The following is a 24,024-nucleotide window of genomic DNA, read 5'->3' on the forward strand; positions in this document are numbered from 1 at the left end:
CCATTTATTCCTCGGCTGCGTTGTCTCCGTCTTTAGCCTTCACTGAAATCACATCCCAGGGAGCTGCAAGCCATCTGCCATCTCACCTGTGAACCTGGCAGCCTAACACGTCTGTGAGAAAACGCATACTCGTGACATAAGACTGCTTCTTGGAAACCCAAGGGATCCATCTTTAACAAATGTTGGGTCCTTTAGCAGCAAAGTGTAGCAACAGGGCAGATGCCTGCAAACTTCTGTTGTCCAATTCCAGCATTTTGATTGTCCACCTAGTAACTGATATGCTTTGTATGTGTGTTTCTCTGAGACTAGCAGTATGCTAGCCAGCTTACTGTCAGTGGCGAAACACCTCAGAAAACAGCTTCAGCAGAGGGAGGGTTCAGAACGTGCTGAAGATGGTCAGTTAGCTCCTTAACTTTGGGTATGACATAATTCAGAACGTCGTGGCCAAGGAGCTGGCTCTCCTCCTGTTAGCCAGGAAGCAAATTGATAGCAAGGAAGGGTCTGTGGACAAACACATTCTTTTGGCTCCAACTGCTAAACTTAGCCCTGCCTCACAGTACTGTCTCAGGTGATGGACCCACGAGTGGGTTAATACACCAACAAGGTCAAAGGTCTCGGTCTAATCTATTCTTAAAGGTGTCATCTCTGGACATGACTGTACTGGGGAATGTCAGCATATAAATTTGTGGGTGCACACTGAGTCTGTGGGTGATAGTCCAGATGCTTCGCCCAATACATTTACACAAAAGACTTCTATGATCAAACACGTTGAGGCCTTTCCATATACATTAAACAGTTATGCTGAGGACATTCATAATTAATAATTACTATTAATTATAATAATCCTCTCACCCATCCTTGTCCTGTCACTTTCTGTCTGGAGACATTGTCAACTTCCAGACTTAAGGGTCTTAGTCCCCAGTTGCCTCCGCCCTCTTTCAGATCCTATGAGAAGCCCACGTTGTTTTACCTGTGTTTCTGACGGAGCTGTAAATTGGGCTCCCTTAATTCTTTCCTTGGGCTTGATTGATTTACGACTCAGGGACTAGATGTATTTACAGTTTTATTATAAAAGATCCCCCCAAAGCAACTGATTAACACCAGGTGGAGTAATAAATACATCAAGGTACGTGGTCGGTGTGTGGAACTCCTGTGTCCTTTCTGGGATACCACTCCCAGGAAACAGATGTGTCCAGTTCTCCAGAAGTGTCTTAAGCTATGTCCCTTGGGTGGATAGAGGCTTTTATGATATGCAGACATGGTTGATTAAACCACTCCCTATTACTGATTAATTGAAACTTCAGACCTTCTGCACTTCCTGGAGTATGGCTAAAAGTCCCAACTCCCTCATCCTGCTCTGGGCATTCGTTTTGTGATCCTATAACTCTACATGCTGTCAGCCATCAGCCAACTCATTAGCACATAAAAACATACTTAGCATTTTGGAGTCTAAGAGTTTCAGGAGCTGGGTGTCAGGGAAACCAGAGCAAAGATTAAATGTGCATTTTACACTATCATGGTTTCTCTTGAATTAATTATGGTTTTATTTTCATTTTTTAAAAAGTTGTTCTTACTTTTAAATGGTTTGCACTCAATACCAAAATCAAGCCAACGGATCTTTAAGGTTGTAAAGTCTCCTGAGAATGATGAGGGCACCTGTTGCATATGCAAATGAACAGGCCTACACTGTGGGGATGTCATCTGACCACAGACAAAACCGATTTTCTATACTTATACATGCAAATAAGTGAGTGTGAAAAGTACCCCAATGCAGTCGCGTCCCCTGAGTCCTTTCAGATAGTACTTGCAAAAATAACTCTTAGAACATCTTCACCAAAACCACACAAAGAGGGTAGATAATCAGAAGAAGTTCAAGGTCATCATCATCAGTTATGTAGAGTTTAAAGCCAGCTTGGAATATGGAAGACCCTGTTTTTAAAATAGATAGATAGATAGATAGATAGATAGATAGATAGATAGATAATGAATAGATGGATAGATGGATGGATGTACAGATAGATAAAAGCACCAATGACAATAATAACAAATTCTTTTTATGTTTGTTGCCAGCCTAATTCCTCATCTTTTTTGAGGAAAAGGACTATACAATGCATCTAAATGCAGGTTATTTTAAGACTGTTGTATTTTGTAGGTAAGAGACACTTTCCCTCCTTCAATCAAAAGTCGCTCAGCCTTCCTGCCTCGTGCATGTTTTGCGGAGCAAGGGTAATTCCTTCTTAAGGAAAGCGTTTCTTCTCCCAGGTGTCAGGGAGATGTTGAAACCAAGGCAGACAAACTGAGTCAAGAAGTATTTACCAGCCATTCTCTCCCAGCATGCTCTGCCTGAGATACAGTCCCACAGCCCGGGCTTGGTGTGGGCGTGGTAACACTAGTTTCATGTGATGCAACAGGCAGAATAACCTAACCAGCTTTAGACAGATATGCCCAGTGAGGTGATTCACTCTGTTCAGTGTGAATTCCAGAGAGACGGGCTGCCAGAGAAGGCTAGAATGTGAGGGTGGGGGAAGCGGGGGAGGGGTTGCCGACAAATAAGTAAAGCACGAGCTCACCTAAGGGTGGAGGCCTTGAAGGGGAAAGCGGAGGAGTTCCTCTGCCTGGGCAGGGAGTAAGGAAAGAATTACTGGGCACTTTGGTGGCCAGAAGAAGATGAATTTTTTTGAACAAAAAATCTGTAGGGGAAGGGGTAGTTATGTTGCCCAAAATGATGTTATTCCTCTTTGTGTATGGTGTTGGGGGCGTAGATTTGTTCTGTGTCGGGGGTATGTGGGTATAGGAGGATGTATGTGTGTGTGGAGGGGGGGTGGAGTGTGCATGTGTGCCCACCAGTGGTCAATACTTCTTAGAAGCCTTCCTCTTTTACTTATTATTATTATTGTTTATTATTATTATATTATATATTTTATTATATATATTATATATTTTATTATATATTTTATTATTGTTGTCATTATTATTATAGAGTTTCTCATTGAACCTAGAGCTTACCTTTATTAGTTACTCTTCTGTTGCTATGTTAAAACACCAGGACCAAGGAGACTTATAGAGGGAAAAAAGTTAATTTAGCTTATGGTTCCAGAGGGTTAAAGTCCCTAATGGCAGGTTTGGAAGCAGGAGGCTGCAGGATGCAGGCTGGAGGGCAGGAGCAGGAAACTGAGGGCTCTCATCTTGAGCCCTAAGCCTGTAGCAGAGCAGGCAAACTGGAGATGGCATGAGTATTTAAACTCTCAAAGCCTGCCTCCAGCGACATACTTCCCAAAGTAGGCCACACCTTCCGGGCCTTCCCAAAAAGCTTCACCAACTGAGGATGGAGTGTTGAGTACATGAGCCGGTGGGGCGGGGGGGGGGGGTGGTGGTGGTGAGGGGGGGTGGGGACACGTTTCTCATCCAACTGATGAGCAGTGGTTCTCAGCCTTTACCACAGCTCCTCATGCTGTGCTGACCCTCCCTACCACCACCACCATCACCATAACATCACTTTGTTGCTACTTCCTAACTGTAATTTTGCTACTGTTGTGAATCCCAGTGTAAATATCTAACATGTAGGCCGTCTCATATGCAACCCGTGGGGGGTCACTAGATGGATTTCAAGCTCCGGAATCCACCTGTTTCCAGCTGCCCCTGCCCAGCACTGGATTACAGACTTGTTCCGTCCCATGAGGCTTCTAATCCTTATTGGTGGGTTGTCTAAGATGTATGCAGATACTAAAGGAGAATATTTCCAAATGAGGTTATCAAAGAAAGCCTGTGAGTTGTTTTTCTGTCACATGCAAGTGACAGAAATATGGCAAGCAAGACAGAGTGTGCCTCTGGGCACTCTGTGCGGGGGGGCTCTGCCTTCAGCTGTCCCGGGAATGAGCTTGAGTCAGAATTACAAGACTGTCTGCAGATGTGGCTTGCAGTTTCCCTGAAGAGCTTGAGAAATAGCTCCCGTTGGTGGGTTTGTTGAAGCACAGGGATCCGGTTAGTTGCACTCCCTGCTGCATCCTGCAGCTCTTAAGGCAACACTCAGCAAAGAGCAGGGGATGCGTGTGTGAGGTCAGGGAGCCTGTCTATCGGCCACTGCAGACAGACAGCAAGCCAAATGTGTTCAGTTAACTTGGACATCTGAGAGAGGCACAAAGAGAGGTGTTCCTATTCACCAAGCAAACTTAACTTTCAGAGAGAGACAGAGACCAAGGCAGGGAGAAAGAGACACACACACAGAAAGAGAGAGGCTCTCGGCACTAGAAATTAAGTAGAGACACGTAATGTATTTTTAGAGCCCGCCAAATAAGACAATTGGTGACTAAAGGAAGGCGCAGGCCAGTGGCAGAGCCGTCCCTGCTTTCCTGTGCTCCCGCAGGAAGTGCATTTTATAGAAAAGTCAAAGAGGAACTGAGGGAGGCAGAGCCCAGAGCTGGGGACTTGTGACAGTGTAAGAAAGCACTCCGGACTGCCTCCGGGGCTGGCCCTTCGCCTCAAAGGTTGCTCCAAGTAACCCTGAAGTCACTGGCTGGTCTGTCACCGGGCTCACGAGGTCACCCTGATGAGGACAACACCTCAGGCTGGAGGCTAGGATGGTAAGAGCTTTTCCTTGTTCATTGAGGCATTTGCCGAATCTTCGAATCAGAAACCAGTGCTTGACCTGGTGATTTTGAAATGTTTAAGTAGTTTCAACTTCTGGGACACAAATGTTAGTCTTTACATTTTTTTTGTTAGGTCTTTTCCAGTTATCACTAAACTTAAAGATTGATGTGATCGGTGTCTACACATGGTGGAGTGTTTGTCAAAATTGAAAGAGTTTGCTTCAAACTCCAACCCAGATGTTGTGTTTTCAAACCTTTGCCTAAGAGGCAGGAAGGTCTTCGGTAACTGTAGAGAAGCTAAACTAAATGTGGCCGAGAGAATAGCCGTTTGCTTCCATCACACTGTAAACTGTGCTGTCACCAGTGGATTTTAGCAGGCATGTGAAGCTGGAAATGTGACCTCATGCTGTACGCTGGCACATGGCCTCCGAGAAGGGTTGCAGCCACCCTGAAAGCTCTCATTCTGGGGGCTCAGGGGGTATTTTTAGATGAGGCTTGTCCCTATGAATGAGGAAGTCTGGCAGATGGCTCTTCCGGTTGCTTTTTTTTTTTTTCCCAGCTTTTTCCCAGTGTAGTATAGAGAGCACTCTTGCAAAACTTCACTCTCTCAGGACAATGGAGGGAAAAGCCATTCTCAAAGCACCCGGTAGCAGCTGCAGAGCGAGATGTGAGAGGCCTCTGTACCACCGAGTTGTGTGTTTCACACACATCTGCTGTGACCCTGCACACAATCAACAGTGGGAGGGGGGAAAGGAAGTCTGAGCAAGAATAGGTCGTGTGTCAGAGGACAGAGCCGACATCATGGGGTCTATTTCCCCACCAAAGAGAAAAGTCTAGCACATGTGCGTTTTATATGTTGAAGTCACTTTCTTCAGTCATGGGACGTCAAGTTTCATTTTATAGAGGGTTTGCACCGGCTTTGTGAAAATCAAATTATCATAGTACGTATAGCCTTGTTATACACTGTTAGCTCGCTCCTGTTGTCACTTGGCCTTACATCTGACAGAGGGCATCCACTGAGGTTCACAGGCCACCTTTGGGACTCTAAGCTTTTTCCAGAGAGTCTTAGGAAGTCTACTGCACACACAGACTGACGAATCAAAACCATCTTGCTTGTGAGTCTGGGCTTTGATGGCAACCTGGCCTTTCATTTAGAAAGCTGATGTGGTTTGGCTCACGCGCTGATTAAAGTGGCACTCCTCAAAGAGGGCAGATGGCCCAGGTTTCCAGGCTGGCAGTTGTTGATGTTGTTCAGTGAGAACTGTCGCTTCTGAGTGTGGCAGCTGGGTATGCGATTGTGCAGCAGCGGAGATGAAACCCAAGGCCTCATATACACGGGCGGGGGCTTCATGACTGATGGTATCCCTGACCCTTCCTAACATTTTACTGTTTTGTTTTTCTTCAAACAAAAACTGGTTCTCCCCCGCCCCCCCCCCCCCCCCCCGCCCCATATCAGGAGGTATCTTCCCATGTGTACTTAAGCACTCCAAGGGCCTCTTGAATTTGAATTGCTGATAGGAATTGATAGGCTCTGAAGTTTCTGAGATTTACAGGCAGGGAAACAGCAGCCTGGTCTTCAGAAGCCTCAAGTTCTACTTCTGCTTCAGATATGAACATTTACCCAGTCTCTGGCTGGGTACCTCTGACATACACACACACACACACACACACACACACACACACACGGAATGACATACACACACACACACACACACACACACACACACACACACAGGGAAGAATTTATCCTGAAATTACAGGGAAAAAAATGATGCGCTCTGTGTCCACTAGGTGAGACTTCTCCTTTATGTGGGCCAGATTCAGAAGGATTAATGTCCAGACCTCAAGCCAGAACTAAGAAGGATAACTTTCCATCCACAGACTCTCTTGAGGGGGAACCAATTATCACTGAGCCCGTGGTTTCCTCGGGGAGCTGGATGGATGATGCCCTTCTGGGTCTTACTGGGTCCTTGACTTCCATTCAGGCTCTAATAGGATCCCCCCAACCTCAGGAAAAGTACTCATTTTCTGTGTACCAAATATTTCAAGCAGACAGGGTTAAGCTGGTATTCAGGTGTCTTCCCTAAGAATTTCCAAATATTAACATTCTTCAGTTTTCAGTTTTTAGTTGGCTTTGCTTACTTGTGTGATGTCGGGGTGGAACCCAGGTACACAGCAGCACACGATTGACCAGTGACCTGCTCCCTCAGCCCTAGGTTTATTTGAGTAAAACTTGACTGGTCCCATGGAACAGTCCTCCCTATTCTCACTTCAGCTTTCCATTGCCACCCAGTGCAGCTATTGTCTAAAGGCATTCACGCTTTATTAGATGACTTTAAAGAATAAGTCTATTGTATACTTTAAAAATACCTGTAAGTGGTATCACACTGTCCTTGTGCCTTTATACAAACTGCTTTTAGTCTTTAGCATCTTGAGAACTTTTTTTGTTTGCACATAATCCCATTCACTTGTTTCTGACAGACGTATTTTGCTCCACTAGAAGACCATACCATAATTTATGTGTTTGTTTATTAATGGAGAGATCTGTTTGTACTGCACATTCTTGTACATGAATTGAGAGTTTCTCTAAATCTACACTCTACAGTACGGTGGCTCTTAGTTTAAAGGACAAGTAACACTTCCATTGTGCTGTGAACATCAAATACGCGGAAGATTTTGAAGTCTTAGAATTAAAAAAGAACATAAACTGGCCCAATAAAAATTTTTTGTACTAACTGGGTGTGGTGGTTGCATGCCTGCAGCTTCAGCATGTGGTAGACTGAGGCAGGAGGATTGCCAAGAGTTAGATGCCAGCATGGGCCATATAGCAAGTGCCAGGCCAACCAGACCTGTATAAGTACCTGTCAAAAGGAAAAGAAAAAAAGAAAAAGAAAAAAAAATTCATTACCTGTTAAAATCACAAACTTTTGGTTTTGTTGCACTAAAATACAATATTAAAATCAGTAATGCTCCTCTTTGATATTTTTAAATGTAACTACTAGAAAAATTTAAACTACATCTAGAGTTTATATTATATTTCTGTTGGAGAAGTCTCCCCTAGAACAGGACTCAGTAACTGTCATCTCTGGCTAAGAAAGTTTTATTGGAAAGCTTCCCCACTCTTTTTCAGTGGCAGTGGCCGTTTAACTGACACTCCAGCCGAGGTGAGTAGTCACAGCCCATATGGTCACAAAGCCTCAAGAACCCACCGACTTGCTGTTCAAGGAAAATTGGTGGCTGATCCGAATTCTGGAGTAGCTTTGTAAAAGCCAAGGGACACATAGAAACTATCTAATATTTGTTTTCCAACACACATAAACATGCACCCGAAACAAAAGTTTTATAAAATAAACTTTCACAAAGACTCACTGTATATATTTTCTAGTTATTTCTACTTTGATGAAATGAGCTATTTGACCAGTAAACTTTTATGACCACTAGAAGGCTTTAGCCACCCCATTCTCTGCTAGTGATTTCAATAACATCTCTTAAGGATAAGTAGGCCTCAAGGTGGACACTGGGTTACACTAGATTAATTTTCAGGATGCATTAAATCAGTGGTGTGGCAGCGGCATTGGTAGGGGGTGGTGCTAGTAGTGTGTGTGTGTGTGTGTGTGTGTGTGTGTGTGTGTGTGTGTCTGTGTACTAATCTATGGTCCCACAAACAATGCAAGCCAACTCCCATTCTCCTGCCTCTTTAAACAATGGCTGATATTACTTGTCCTGCTGGATAAAGTGAGAGCTTATTTCATTTGCAGTCTTTTTACTTAGTGAGGTTGACCATCTTTTTGTGTGTTGAATAATTTCTCCAGTCTTCTTTTATGAATTGTTTGTTCATCTATATCACCTTAAGATGTTTTAAAACTTATTGTACTTGTGCATGGGCATGTGCTTGCCATTGTACACTTGTTGGGGACAAAGAGCAATTTTTGGGAGTCAGTTTTCTCCTTTTACCTTGTGAGTTCCAGGAATCGAACTCAGGCCTCCAGCCTTGCCTGCACTCACCCTACCCTCTGAGCCATCCTGTAGTCCTCTATTGCCTTGTACAAAATAGAGTCCTTGGTGGCTTTGGCCTTCTTTGGATATTCTGTACACTGATTTTTTATGGTATGTGGGGGTTGTAAATATGGAGTTTGGTCACCCCAGGGTTCACCTTTTCACTTTCTGTCTCTGTGGTGCCTTCCATGATGCAGAAGTTTGAAATTTTCAAAATTTCACTGAAAATTATCCAACCTTTCATCTACATTTAATTTTCTATTCTTATTTAAGTTATACCTACTTGTCCAAGATTAGAAACACTTTCTTCATATCTTGGTCCTATGATTACCAGAATTCACTGTTAACTAATGACACTATTATTTTAAAAAATGACATCAGATAATTAAAAAAGAAAAAAAATGACTCAGTTCATCTTGTACTTCTAATTTAATATTTACAAAAAGAGATGAAAGAGAGATTGTGAGCTAGCCTGTAAGTGGATATAAATGAAATTCCTAAATCACATGACAAAATTTAGCAATGGGTGATAAATTATAAGTTAAAAAGTGTCTGCCAGAGCCCACAACATGCCTATGCTTTGTACTGATGCCTTCTTGGTCCTGATTTGTATTGAAACATCATTCTTGCTTCTGCTTTTGAATGGAGATCCCTCTGTGCATCCAACACACAAGAGCTCCCTTTTTTGGCACACCTGCCATGTGTGTGTTCACACTTGAGCATATTTGTGAGTCTCTTAGATTTGTTTATTTATACACATCTCATCAAGTGTTTCCTCAGTGTGTGGAGTGGGCACCATGCCAGCTCAGGAATCAGGGCGCTAAAGAAATTTCTCCCTTAGTGATTCTCTCTCTCTCTCTCTCTCTCTCTCTCTCTCTCTCTCTCTCTCTCTCTCTCTCTGTGTGTGTGTGTGTGTGTGTGTGTCTGTCTGTCTGTCTGTCTGTCTGTCTCTCTGTGTCTCGCTCTTTCTCAAGGTATGAGTGAATAAATGTGTGTGTGTGTGTGTGTGTGTGTGTGTGTGTGTGTGTGTGTGTGTGTGTCTGTCTGTCTCTCTTTCTCAATATATGAGTGAATAAATGTATTTGTGTGTCTGACTGTCTGCCTGCCCTCCTGCCTTCCTGTCTGTCTGTCTACAGGTGCATGAGCAGACTTAATCATGGGAAGGCCTGGGGATATCAGGTATCTTTCTCTATTGCTCTCTGCCTTATCCCCTCAAAACAGAGTCTCTCACTGAAACAGAAGCTCACCCCTTCTGCTAGGCTGGATAGCCAGCAAGCTCCCAGGATCCACCTGTCTCTGCCTCCCACAGCTCCCCCTGGCTTTCTATGTAGGTGATAGAATCTGAACTCAAGTCCTCACGCTTATAGGCCTAGTGCTCTTACCACAGAGCTATCTCCCTCGCCCCTGAGTGTCTAGGTCTGGGGACTGGGCAAATCTAGAGACTACTTTGGAGTAAGAATGCTCTCACTCTACCTTCCCTCCTTCACTGAGTTGTCCTGATGGGAGCTTCATCTGGTGACTTCCGAGAAAGCCATCATGGTGACTAAATACTTGAGAAAACCAACCTTAAGGAGGACAAAGTTCAGTCCATGATGACTTAGATCCATTGTTTCCAGGTCTGGGCCAAGACACAGCATTATGGTTGGTTGGTACCAGGACGCAGAGCAATGCTCCTCGCTTTATGATGGCCTTGGGAAAGAACTAGGGACAAAACACACCTTTTGAAGGCATGTCCCCTGTGACCTGCTTCCTCCAACCAGGCTTTAGCTCCTAAAAGTCTCATTGCCTCCCCAAATCCCATTAAGATCTGAATTTATAAATGTATTCACCCATCCATGATGTCAGAGACCCCATCATGCAGTCACCTCCCAAAGTCCCCAACTTTGTGCTCTGCTGCTCAGAGGGCCAAAGCCTTCAACACACAAGCTTTGGAGGCTGATTACAATCTAGAAGTGTAATGCCATTGCTGAAAGATCTGATGAAGACAAAAGTATTGTTAATCTTGCTTAAAGATCATCACACTCCCATAGTGTGAAGGGGGTTGTTGTTTTCATCTTTTATTTCTTGGTTGGTCTTGTTTTGTTTCCCAGATCCTGACAATGGCTTTTAAATGTTACAATTTACGCAGAGCAATATTGTCATGGTCACTTAATGTTTGGAGGCTTTAAAACAGCATTAATGTGGCTCTCAAGAGTGGAAATCGCATGATTTCTGAAGAGCATTTTCTATGTTGGCAAACAAGCTTTCTCTTTTGTACTAAAAACAAGAGAATCCAGCCACAAAGATTCACCTCTGAGTTCCTGACTGTAAGGTCATGGACTTTAAGCGAGGCAGTTCTGCTGCCTGAATACCACACTGAATGGTTCCTACAACAGATACTGCGGTGTGGGGCTTCTGCCGTGAGACAAAGATGCCATCCAGGAGTGTCAGGCAAATGGGGGTTATCACCAACAGGGAAGGAGCTGCACTGGCTCTGTGGGTGTGTCTCATTGCAAGGAGAAAATGTCAGATGACAAGTGAGTACTCATCTGTGTCTTGGGAAGAAAGAAGGAGAGGTCAGTGATGGGAACACTCTGCCTGCTACTGGTGCGCTTGTTCTGAGGCAAGGCCTTTGTTCTTCCTGTTGGTGTTCTCTGATAGGCTGGTGCTGCTATCTAAGTGATAGAACAAATCATTTATACGAAGCCAAAGGGCAGGCTGGGCTTAAGGGCTAATTTGGTTCTGTTTAAGCATTTCACTGGAAATCAGGTTAAATTTTAAATAAAACTTTTCCTTGGGTCCAAGGAGCAATCCAGGATGCTGGAGCCACAGCAGTAGGGTATGTGAGTGGGGGGTGGGGATGGGGGGTTGGGAGGACAAGAATGCTCGTGGTTTTAGCCCTAATTTGCAATTCGGTCCAGGGCTTGCAGAAACCATCCAATTTTGGCAGCTCCATCTCCATGTGCCACCAGAAAGTGGCCTGGTTGAGGCTGTTTCCATTCTTTTTCTTCTCAGCCAATTTCACCGAATATAGTATCTAATGTACTAATGTAATGATATGAAGGCAGCTCCTCCCAAGGCGGGACTTTGGTGTTTTTCTGTACTCATTGACTCATCTTCTGGCTCCTCTCAGGAAATGCTTACCATTTGTGTGCATAAGAACCCCTGTTCTTGCTGCCCAAAATTAGTTGTTTTTTGTTGTTTTTTTTTTAACTTCCTGGTGTTAGCAGGCTTTTGGGAGCATGGGGGAGGTCGATGATCAATCAGCAGGGTCTCTCCGGGGAAAGCAACTGAATCATGACCATTGTTTGTTTCCTCTCCAGGCACCTGTTGAAGATGAACAAGAGCAGCTCTGACTTGGAAAAAGTGAGCCAGAGTTCTGCAGAAAGCCTCAGCCCGTCCTTCAGAGGGGCCCACGTCAGCTTCACCACGGGCTCCACGGACAGCCTCACCTCAGACTCCAGGACCTGCAGCGATGGAGGTAACCAACCAGCCCTTGACAAACAGCCTTGCATGCTAAGGAGGCTGCAAACCAGACCTCAGTCAGCTGCCAGGATTTGGAAAGGCACTGCTTTGTTCGGGAAGTTGACCCTTACCCGGGGGGCTGGTCAAGTTTATTCCCTCAAAACTACATGACAAGCTACCTCATTATATGTTAAACCTGTACAGCCTTGGTGACAGGAGAGAAGGAAGCTATAACCAAACACATGTTGAGAGTCTACTAGATGGTGCTGTTGATGAAGTGTTTGCTATGCAAGTGTAAAACCCTGAGTTTAGATCCCCAGCACTGGGCCATATACACACACCATACACACACACAATCACATACACCATACACTCACAATCACACACACACACACACACACACACACACACACACACACACACAGCATATTGGAAGGCCCCTGATTCTCTAAGTATCAAGTCGGCCACATATAGTTCTTTCTGTCTACCGGTGTCCCTGGAACCTCAGATGTTTTGGTGTCTCATTTACATGCATACACACGCGTGCATACAAGTATACAATATTATTTACATAAATGTTTATTAACTAAAATTTGAAGGCATTGTAAGGCTATTGTCTATCCCTATTCTATATTAACCATTGAAGCATAATACGTGGATATGTCCTGTTTGGCATTTTCCTAAAAAGGAGCTCAAAGTTTTCCGCACGTGTGGATTTGGTGGTAGTGCTTATGACCTTTCACCCCTTGGGCATGCTCTGTGTGTCCTCTCTTGGTCTTCTAGGCTGCCTTAGCACCTCTGCTGGTGTGACTTCCTTGTTTTCTGGAAGTACTTTTTCTCAAGGGGCATTTTTGAGGTAGAGGATCCATGGCACATTTCTGTCGGAGAATGTGGATTATAAATTCTCTAATGAGAAACATCCGTTAGTGCTCACTCAAAAACAGGAAAGTATTCATCTTATTTAGGGGAAATGTAGCAAAAACAAGATTGTCTTTTTCTGCAGCCTTTCTGGGCTCCTATCTCCTTCCTTTTCCCATCCTAAACTCCATGAGGCAGATTATTCCCTAAAGCCTGGGTATCTGAGCCACGCCCCGACGCCATTCAGCTCCAAGGCACTCGCTTAGCCACGCCCCAATGGCATCCAGCTCCAATGCACCTGCTTAGCCACGCCCCCACGCCATCCAGCTCCAGTGCACTCGCTTAGCCATGCCCCCATGCCATCCAGCTCCAGTGCACTCGCTTGGGAACCCTGGCCAGATCTAAGAGGGCCTGACTGAAGTGCTTCACCATAAATCTGTTCTCAGAGCTGGGAAAGATAAGATTAAAACACGGATGACACATGGGCAGATGGGGTAAGACAGGAAAGTCAGATTGTCCTGGAATATGAGAGCTTATAAAGGGTTCTAGAATGAACGTTGAGGGAGGATTCCAGAACTCGTTTTTTGAGAAGATGGGTGTTTGGTTCTTGTCTACAGTGTGATTAAGAATGGAGATGTATCTCTATAGTTGTGTGGAGAGCAATGGGACTGACATGAACTCCAGTGTCCTCTATTTGACCACTCCCCCTTGGTGGGGAGGCTTGGTGGCTCTCAGAGGAAGGGGAAGCAAGCTACCTGGATGAGACCTGATAGGCTGTGATCATAGGGTGGGGGAGGAGGCCTAGGGAAGATGAATAGGGTGAAAAGGGGAAGGGAAGGAGGGGGGAACAGATACAAGTGAGGGGACAGCAATTGAGATGTAATCTGAATAAATTATTTAAATTTTAAAAAAGAATAAGGATGTAGGAGTGGAGAAGCCAAGGATTTTTCAGGGTAATAAAACAACCCAGAGGAGCCAAGGGCACACTGGGAAATGAAAAGCTGTTCTGGGTACAGATTAGGGGGAAAAGACAACGTCCTGCACAGATCAGCTGTTCAGTGGCCAAGACCCTCAAAATTTAGGTTCCACCAGTCAACAAGGTGTGTAGACCACCCCCCACCCACTCACCCCCCCCCCCCTCCTTGCCGCTGTCTCATATGGGTCTGGATCAGGGCTAAGCTTTGAAACTGACAAGAGAAATCCTTCCTTCGGCTTCCTGCCATGGATCAGGTCTACTTGCTTTTGGGTTGTTTGTTTGTTTGCTTGTTTTTGAAGATCGAGTTTCTCTGTGTAGCCTTGCCTGTCCTGGACTTGCTTTGTAGACACCTAGACCTTTTGCCTCCCCATTGCTGGGATTTAAGGCATACAACCATCCCCATCCCCTCCCCTCTGGCACTTTCAGGCTCTTACAAAACCCTCATCCTCCAGGCCCCAAAGTTATCTGCTTTCATCTTGTCACTGAGCCACTTGTGCGTCTTGACTTTTTGACATTTAGAACAGACACTGAGGCTGTGAGTCAGAAGACGAGGCATCCATTCAAGCTGAAGTTGTGTGAAAGGAGAATCAGTGTCAGCCTCACTGGTGTCTTAAGGAAAGCCAAAAGAAACCATTGAATTTGTGCATTTATCTGCAGCAAGAACTCCATGGGGAAGCCATGCATAGCTCCCTGGTGATTTGCATCCCTGATGTGGCCTGAGTTGAGGAAAAAGTCACCCCAGAGTCCATCACAGCCATAGTTTATGTAAAGTTGTCAGGAATTTATCAAGGTTGGTGGCCAAAGTTAGAGATCTGCTGTCCAGGTCTAATAGCAGAAGAAACATTTAAATTGCATAAGGATATAAGGCCTGGTGGTGGTGGCTCATACTTTTAATCCTAGCAGTTGGAGGCAGAGGCAGGCAGATCTCTAAATTCAAGGCCAACCTGGTCTACAGATCGAGTTCCAGACAGCCAGGGCTACACAAAGAAAACCTGTCTCAAAAACACCACCCCAACAACAAAGAGAATATAGTTCAAACCTGTTAAACTTTAAAAATAGGAATTTATCTAAATTTTTAAAGTAACAAAAATGGTATTTTTAATATCTTTGTAAAACTTTCCACTTTATACCTTCCAGCTCTCATATCCCTTCTAGTCCATCTGTTAGGACGTTTTGTCTGTGGGAGCAGTTTGTTAGGCAGAGAGTCTTGAGTAAAAGACAAAGCCATCTATCTCAGCAGTTGTTTGGGTTGTGTTTGGTTCTGGAAGGACAAATGTCGTTGTCAAATTGGGTCTGTTGTAGAGAATGGTTGGGTAGTTGTGACGGTGAAGTCATAGGATAAAATGCAAAAGCATTAGGAGTGCAAAGTCATCCGTAGCCATGTGGTTGGTAATCCAGGCCAGCCTAGTCTATAAGAGACGCTGACTCAAAAACAACTACAGCAAAACAAAAGACAAATAAACACAGACTTATCATTATATTAAGACAGTTTCCCTCTTTGACTTAACTGAGTGACTCAACAGACGGAGGTTAGAATTTGCTGTTTATCAGAAACCAACCAGCACCCGCAACAGAACAGAGCAGAGAGCTCTAACCATACAGTGGACATAGAAGGTCACCCGATACGAGAGGAGGAACTGCACTGCTGGCTCTTATTTTATAGCTAGGAAGCCAGAGCTAGAGCAATGTCACTAAATACTGTGGCATTAGTCAGCTTGTTTTTCTCCACAATAATGCCAATTTTTTTTTTTTGTAATATACACATGTGTGTGGAGGTGTGTTTGTAGACATGCTTTGTCATTCACCTGATAGATGTTTGGTACAAACTATGTGCTGGGTACAATTCCGGATGCTGAACGCTCTGAAATAAGTGCTCAGTCATCACAGGGTACACATGCAATAAGTGCTGTGGAGGAAGAGGGAGGCAGGAAAGGGGCGGGGACAGGTAGGAATGCCTGTCAAGGAGAAAGACAGGAAGTCTCCAAAGATTACACCGCAGTCAGAAAGAGTGACAGCCTGACCTTCAGCAAGCACTTGTTCCCCTTTCACAGTCGCCTCCAGCTCTGCAAAGAAGAGGTCATACTTTTCAAAAAGATCCGCAAAAAGGCAGCCGCAACTGTCTACCTAAATTTAACATGTGCTCTCTTAGACCGGTTTATTAGATCGCTTGATCTTAAATCCATAGGTTCAGTCCAATACATTATTTAAGTCACTTGTCCTAACATGGTATTTGCTGGTAGCCCGTCAAGAACTGAGTCAGAGAGTCTTTCCCAGATGGTGCTGAAGAACAGAGGTATGTCCCAAAGGAAAATATACTTCATTTAAATGCTCTCAGTAAAGCTAGGTGCAGTGACACACACCTTTAGCCCCAGCACTCCGGAGGCAGAGGTGGGGATCTTTGTGAGTTCAAGGCTAGCCTGGTCTACAAAGTGAGTCCAGGTCAGCTAGTGTCTATTACACAGCAAAGTCCTGTCTCAAAAAACCAAAATAACTAGATAATTAGTCTCAGCATCCTGAATTCCTGTGCTAGCAAAGAGGCTTCATCTTAAACTGTTTTCTTTATACAGAGTTTTAAGCTATTGTTTCAGTAAGCTCATATGCATCGATGATTAAATATCAAACAATGCAGAGAGCTGTGCATTGAAAAGTCTCTCACATGACACTCCATTCCAGGGCCCACTGCCACTTTGAACACTTTTTTTCTATGTTATTATGAATCAATGTGTCATAAAATTCAGTTGTATGCGGGGGTTTTTTTTGTACTTGAAGTCTTTCAAGTCAGAACCTTTAGTGTACCTCAGTTTTAAAGTCACTGTCTATTTTTTTTATTGCTAGCCACCAGTTGAATATATAATTAGGTTGCTGTGTTAGAAATCTATAGTGGGATCCTGAGACACACACTGGGGAGATTTGTTTTGCATATCTATCCGAGAGACAAATTCTTAAAAGAAATAGAATTGCTGCGTTTAAATGTGGATGTATTTCAAATAGTTGTCCTAAATTTGTCCTCTAAAAATGGCCGCTTACCTGTCTCCCAACAGCATAGGAGAAGGGATTTGAGTGAAGTTTTAATGTAGCTCCCTGAGAAGACAACCCTTACTGGTTGTGTCATCGCAAAGGGTTCACTCACCCCAATCTCAGAGGCACAGCTCTGCTTGGGCTGGCAGAGAAGGCATAGCGACTGTCTTCCAAACTGAGACCCGTGTCTCTCCCTCCATGCAAACCACATTTTGTGGCCTTGCTTGTTGCTTGCAGGGATGTTGGAATGGTCTGGAGAGATTCCTCACACGGGCCATATTTTTCCATAGAGCTGCAGAATGCTAATAGCATGCTTCCAATTGGAGCCATATTTATCTTCCTGGAAAGGCAAGGCATTCCTTTAGAAAGAAAGAAAGAAAGAAAGAAAGAAAGAAAGAAAGAAAGAAAGAGAGAGAGAGAAAGAAAGAAAGAAAGAAAGAAAGAAAGAAAGAAAGAAAAGAAAGAAAATTCTCTGCTCGGGCCCTTTATTTTTCCATGTGATATCGGGCCTCTTTGGATTCTGGAACCAGGAGAAGTTGCACAACTTCCCTCTGGGAAATGGTGAGGCTGGAAACGGCCTGAGCCCCTCCCTTACCTATCGATTGGCAGAAACCTCCCAGATTGCCTCTTCCTGCGTGACACGACATGGTGCCCGCACGGGTGCCTGCACAGATAGCTTGGCTGCACTTTCCTCATCTCTAATGAGGAGCTCAAATGGCCGCAGGGTCTAGGCGGAGTTTTCTCCGTCTGATTTGCTTCTGACGTCTTACCCTTGGTGGGTGCTTAAGAAATATGAACTGGTGAGTAGACAAATCTTTAAAGCTGTTTGCTTAGCAAGTGTCAATCCCTAGACTATTCCAAGTTTTTCATACACACACACACACACACACACACACACACACACAAACTCAATTGGCTTTGCTTTACTTATAGTTGGGGGCGGTAGGTAACACGGATGTGCAGAGCTTGGAGGTCTCATTAGGACTGTGCCTTCCGCATCCATGGCTGCTCCAGCCTGGGTACAGAGAACTAAATAATGCTCACTCATATGGCTCAAAACACAGCTGACCACTTCCTCTGTAAACCCAGCTCTCTGCAAACCCAGCTATAGAGATGGTGAAAGTAAGTACCTATTAAGAACCAGCAAGAAGAGAAGAGTCTATCATAAGGTAGACCTCACGCTGCCGCATTTGAACTTTTGCCCTGCATTCTGAAGTAGGGACTAACCTGTTTTTCCCCAGCCACTGAAATCCTGACTTCTTCTTTGCTTTCTAAATATAAAGACACCAAACTAGTAGACATCCTCCCTCCCTCCCTCCCTCTGCCTTTGTGAGATCCACCCTGAATGCCACAGAAATGCTCCCCGCCAGAGGAGCTTTCACTTGTCAGAAGTACTCGCGTTGAAAGGGATGCTGGGATGCTCATTGCTGAGTGCTGAGTGTGTGGAGCTGGCGACTGGAAGGAAAACCTGGGAAATGGTGTTTGGAAGCTCTTAGTTCACACGTGAAGTTACTCGGTTGAGATTGTAGCCCAAGGCTAGAGTGCTTGCCTAGTTCTCAGAAAATTTCGCCGGCCTTTCCTACTCTTCAGTGTAAGCCAGAATTTGGAGATGGTGGTCCAATGCCATGATGTGGTAGGATTAGTTTCGTGCGCCATTGACTTTGAATCTTTCTGGCCATTGGCCAAAACCATTCAGGATTTTGTTTTAGGCAGCTTTTCCTGGACTGATGGTTTGCCTGTGAACCGTGAAAGCGTCTTGGGTGTCAGGGTGCGTTTGTCCTCTTCCGGCTTTGCTGAGTGTAGACCATAGCAGCTGCTGAGAAGAGTAACTTAGGCAACTCAGCATCCATAGATGCTGTCTGTTCAGGGCAGTGTGGAAGAACGGGTTGTCCAAGAAAGAATCAAGAAAACGTCAGCATCGGTGGCCTCTCTCCCTGGAGTGTTCTTTAGCATCCATTTCAGAGCAGCCCAAGTATATTTACAATGGAGAGGTTATAGAACCCTGAAGTGTCTGCAGCTCCACCATGGGGCCTTCTCACCAAGTGTGGTTTTATACCTGGTTGCACAGGTACAGACATGTGTACACGCGTGCACACGTGTGTAAAGGTCAAAAAAGCACCTCAAGTATCAACCACCTGTTGTTGTTGTTGCTGCTGCTGCTGCTGCTGCTGCTGCTGTTGTAAGGTTTAAAGCACAGTCTTATTGACCTGAAACTGACCTAGTAGCCTAAATGGGGAAAGCCCTAGAAAACCTGCCTGTCTCCCCTTCTCAACACTAGTGATGGTATTTCAAGCTTGTACCACCATGACTTTCTTTTTTACATGGGTTCCAAGGTTCAAACTCAGCTCTCTTTACCACCTAAGCTATCTCTCTAGGCCCGTTTTTATTTTTTCAAAAATGAAAATATGTGTATACATAATGCCCACTTGGAAACATGAAGTCCACACTTCAAGTGAGCCACCAATCACTGATAAGCCTTCTGGGCTTGGGAAGTCAGTCTCACAGGGCAGGTGTCATGCCCCTGGATTTTTCTAGCCAGTATATGAGGAAGCAATCCCCTTCCTTCCCCCATTTCTCCTGCTAGAATGGAGAGGAAGAGGATGAGCCATAGACTTTGTCCCCATTACTGACCCACTCCATGGGAGCTGAGCCACCTCCCTAGGGAGCATGAGACAGGAGACCGAGGACTCCAGGCCTGCTGAGCCTGCTGAGGTCAGAGTCCAGTGTGGTCGCCTTGCCTCACACCGGCTGGTTCTGGAACACTAACTATCCTAGACATGGAAAGCCTGCTGGTCCCCACTGTGCCGTTACTGCTTGTTATTAACCCAAAGCCTCCTGGGAGGAACATAAATCATTCACTTAGCCTTGTTAGTAAGAACCCCCAACACCCCCACCTCACTGAGCCTGCTGTCCTTTAGCTAAGTGGAGCCAGGTGGGAAGGACAGCTGCTGTGACCCTGAACAGCTGTGTGATAAACCAGGAAGCAAGAGCAAAGGCCACTGCAGGCTAGGAGAGGGCCGGGAGGACAGAATGCCATACCCTACGTCTACTATTTGGTTTCCTTTTCTTTTATCTTTTGGCAGGAGCCTCGTGTAGCACGGGCTAGCTTTGAACTCAATACGTAGCCAAAGATGATTTTGAAGTTTTGATCCTTCTGATTTCTAAAACTTCTATAGACTTGCCTTTCTCTAACATCAGAAAGGTGTTTGTAAATGCCCGAAGAACGGTACACTAAAACGCTGAGGTCTGAATTGGAGAGATGGCACAGTCATTAAAGTGTTTGCCATGCTGTGCAAGCGTGAAGGCCTGAGTTCCAGAACTCATGTTACACACACACACACACACACACACACACACACACACACACACCAGGTATAATGACATCATCTATAATCCCAGTGCCATAGAAAGAGAGATAGGTTTGTCCATAGAACTTCCTGGCCAGTTTACTAGCCTAATGGGTGATTCTTCTGCCAGTTCAGAGACCCACTCTCAAAATGTAGGGTAGATGGCACCAGAGAAATGACATCCAAAGTTGACCTTTGGCTTTCATGTCCACGAGCACACACATGTCCTTGTGTACACATGTATAAACACACATGTGCACACATCACAGAAGCACACATATAAAGAATGAGGAAGAATCACATTATTTTACTCTGGTAAGTAAGATTTTCTTAACCTGGCTTTTTAAAAAAGTGGACTCGAGCTATGTGTGTCCAAGTTTACTGCTGGGAAGCTTTAGACTGTCCTACATGTTTATCAAGAGATGGCTAGCTAGTTAAACTATGATATTTACCTATGGTAAAATATTATAACACTGATATGTAGGAGAATGAAGTAGGTGGAATTCTCTCCCAGCTGTGAAAGAAAAGGCAGCATTCCAAAGAATGGGCACTATTTGCTCCAATGCATGCAAATTTCCTTGGGTTATTAGAACATCTCAGGAGAGATTGCTGGCTAAGAAGTCTGCTGATGAAAGGTGCTTAGTGCTAAGCACAAGTACACAACTGTCAGTGTGTACCGCTCATGCAATTTGCATTTTTTCCACTGTGCACACACCTTCTTAGGAAACAGGAAAGAAATGCACAATAAAAAAAAATAATCCCGCAGCACCTGGGCCAGTGGCATTGGTCTCTAGCCTGATGATTTCTCCTCTTTTTTTTTTCTAGGTCCATCATATGAGCCCGCCCACTCACCCACCGTCAGTGGGAAAAAGCTCTTTGCTCCTGTCCCTTTCCCATCAGGCTCCACGGAGGATGTGTCCCCGAGTGGTCCTGCGCAGCCTCCTCCTCTGCCCCAGAAAAAGATAGTGAGCCGGGCAGCTTCTTCCCCTGATGGCTTCTTCTGGACCCAAGGTTCTCCGAAACCACGGACAACAAGTCCCAAGCTGAACCTAAGCCACTCAGAAACCAATGTTTGTGCCCACGACGAGCCTCCTTTTGGCTACTCCTTGAACTCCGGGAACCACTCCCACCAAGTCTTCTCCTCCTCGTCTGAGCCTTTGGAGAAAGCTTTCAAAAGCAGTGGCCCCTGGCTGGCAGGCAGCAAAGGTGGCTGTGGCAGCCCCAGTCTACAGTGCAAAGCGGCCACCTCCACCTCGTCTTCCCAGCTCAGCGTGTCCAGCCAGGCCTCCTCCGGCAGCACCCAGCTGCAGCTGCACAGCCTGCTGAGTAGCATCAGCAGCAAGGAGGGCACCTATGCCAAGCTCGGGGGCCTCTACACACAGTCCCTGGCCCGCCTAGTGACCAAGTGTGAAGACCTCTTCATGGGCGGCCAGAAAAAGGAACTGCGCTTCAACGAAAATAACTGGTCACTCTTCAAGCTGACATGCAACAAGCCTTGTTGTGACTCGGGGGACGCCATTTACTACTGCGCCACCTGCTCTGAGGACCCTGGCAGCACCTACGCTGTGAAAGTAGGTATCACCCCGCTTCCGGTCTGTGGTCTGACTAGCTAGCTAGTGCTGGCAAGTCATTCTACGCCTCCAAGCCTTTGGAAGGGGGCTGCTCAGCAAGCTTCCTTTTATACCTGGTACTTGGAGATCTCACGCTCTGCCAGGCCCTAGGAAGTAGCGCCATAAGATTCCTAGATGTGATCTGTGCTCTTATGGTTTCGGTCCAGTTGCAACAGGAAAAAATGGCTTTTAGTGGCCCAGAGTTCATTCAAATATTCAGCAGGTTTTTCCTTCGTGCTAGGTATTTCACAGAGATCTGAAAATAAGGGATGTGAACATGAGGTTCCTTATGGAGCTTATAATCCAATTTGGGGGGAAAATGGACCATTAAGATGCTTGTTCTTCGAGTGATGGAGGCAGGAACATTAGACTTAGGCATTGTCCTGAACAGTGTAGGTGATGACATCACTTGCTCAGCATTTACTGTTACAGTTAGATTCTATGCCATTGTGGTGAATCTTACTTGAGGTTTTACCTTTGAAGAAGCTCACGACACCACCAGAATAGACAGATGAGAACCCCGATGAGTATGTTCAAGGGAGCTGTGTACACCTAGAAGCCACCCCTCTGTAAAGACGGTACAGGGACAATTACTAGGCTGCTCCAGGCAGTTGATAAATCATCCTTACAAAAGGCTTGGATCAGGTTATGGCCAAGAGAGTAGGCCCTGGTAGCAAGAAAATACTTCCGGGCTTGATGAGCCCAGCTGCTCCTCAGGCGGAAGTAAGAGGGGGCCAATGTTCACAGGCTGCCTGGGCTACCCTGTGAGCTCAAAGCCAGTCTGGGTAAGCCAGCAAGCTCAGTAGTAAATCACTTGCATAGCATACCTGAGGCCCACCTGATTTAATCACCAATGCCACTGAAAGGAAGAGAGAGGAGGGGAGGGGAGGAAGAAGGCAGCTGTCCCCAGGGAGCTTCTATGGTAAAAGCTCTCGGACTTCATTGTCACTTCATTGTCATTTCCTGTCTGAAGCCCAGAAGCTACTTTCTGGGTAAGTATGATTTTGTGCCCCCACCCCCAACCGAAGTTAAAAGAAGAAAACAGTCCATAGTTTCCTTTTCTGTTAGCTACAATATATTTACTTATACTGTAGCTATAATCCCAAAATACCCATTAAAAGTTGCAAATATGGCAAGTCGAAAAGGCATTGAACAGTCTACCTGACTGCCAGCCAGCCCGGTGGCCCAGCTGTCGAGGAGTGCCCATTGTGACTAGAAGCGTTCTTCAGTGCCCCCACGAGCATCTCAAGGTTGCTTGTGTCTTGCCAGCCCAGGAAAGAGCGACTTTGGAAGACAATTGCTGCCAAGTTTGTATTGCAGCCTTTGCAGCAGTATGACGTAGAGAATACAGTCACCCGTGTAACTGTTTGAAATCGGGGACCACTTAAAGGGGAGAGGGCGCCTGAGGAGAGCTGAATGCCTGGCTTGCTATGTGGACTCCCTGAGTGGCGAGGATAGGATAAAGGAGAGTTTAGAAAGTTCTGTGAGTGTAAGAAATCGGTGTGTGACTCGTCCTCCACCATGCTTCCCAGGGCTAAGCCTGGAGGTCCCAGGCAGTCGTGAAGAAACTTAACTCAAAGCAAGTGATGAGATTTAATGGCAAGGAGTGAGGGGAAGGCCCAGCACTGAGCTCAAACCTTGGGCAGAGAATCTTTCCCTGTCTACGAGTGATTGGGTCAAGTAGCTTAGGATCTAGAGCTAGTGTTTCCCAATACACAACACAGAGTTCAGCGTTCCCAGAGGATGGTTGATGCAAGCATTACTCCTTGTTACATTAGGAGCCTAAGCCAGGAGGAAACCTAAAGATAAGCCTTGATCTCCCGTGAAGAGGGTCTCAGAGGGTTTCCATTTGATGGTGCTGGAGAAGTGCGATTTCACTGAACCATGTGGGGGGAAAAAAAAAAACCAAGTGTGGGGGACAGCATCAAATACTCAGGATGCGGCACTGTAATTAGGAAAGGCATTATTACTTTGTAAATGTGCCTGGTGTGGCGGTGGGGGGAGGGGAGCCGCGAGCGCTGTTTGCCACGTGCAGCTGTTCCACTTCATTAGCAGCGCAGTCTAGACGGAATACAGTCATCTGAGAGCCCACGGGAGGGGGAGCTGGGCTCCTTCCCAGCCGCCAACTGTGTGTGTGTCCCTGAGCTCAGTTCATCTCTGCATGTTAAGCAGGGAGCTGACGCTGAAAT

The 24,024-nt window shown here is 45.4% G+C and overlaps 1 protein-coding gene across 3 annotated transcripts in view; it reads left to right on the top strand.

The window, feature by feature from the left end:
- The window catches only part of PRAG1 (PEAK1 related, kinase-activating pseudokinase 1), a 57,640-nt gene that overhangs the window by 24,297 nt on the left and 9,319 nt on the right, over positions 1-24,024 (top strand). For all 3 annotated transcript variants that reach the window (XM_084758261.1, XM_084758260.1, XM_084758262.1), the window contains exons 4-5: positions 11,885-12,042; positions 21,051-21,796. In XM_084758261.1, coding sequence (XP_084614387.1) covers positions 11,885-12,042; positions 21,051-21,796 — 904 coding nt within the window. The remainder of the gene's footprint in view (positions 1-11,884; positions 12,043-21,050; positions 21,797-24,024) is intronic.

Source organism: Acomys minous (genome assembly GCF_964271855.1).
Source record: "Acomys minous genome assembly, chromosome: 15".
Lineage (NCBI taxonomy): Eukaryota > Metazoa > Chordata > Mammalia > Rodentia > Muridae > Acomys > Acomys minous.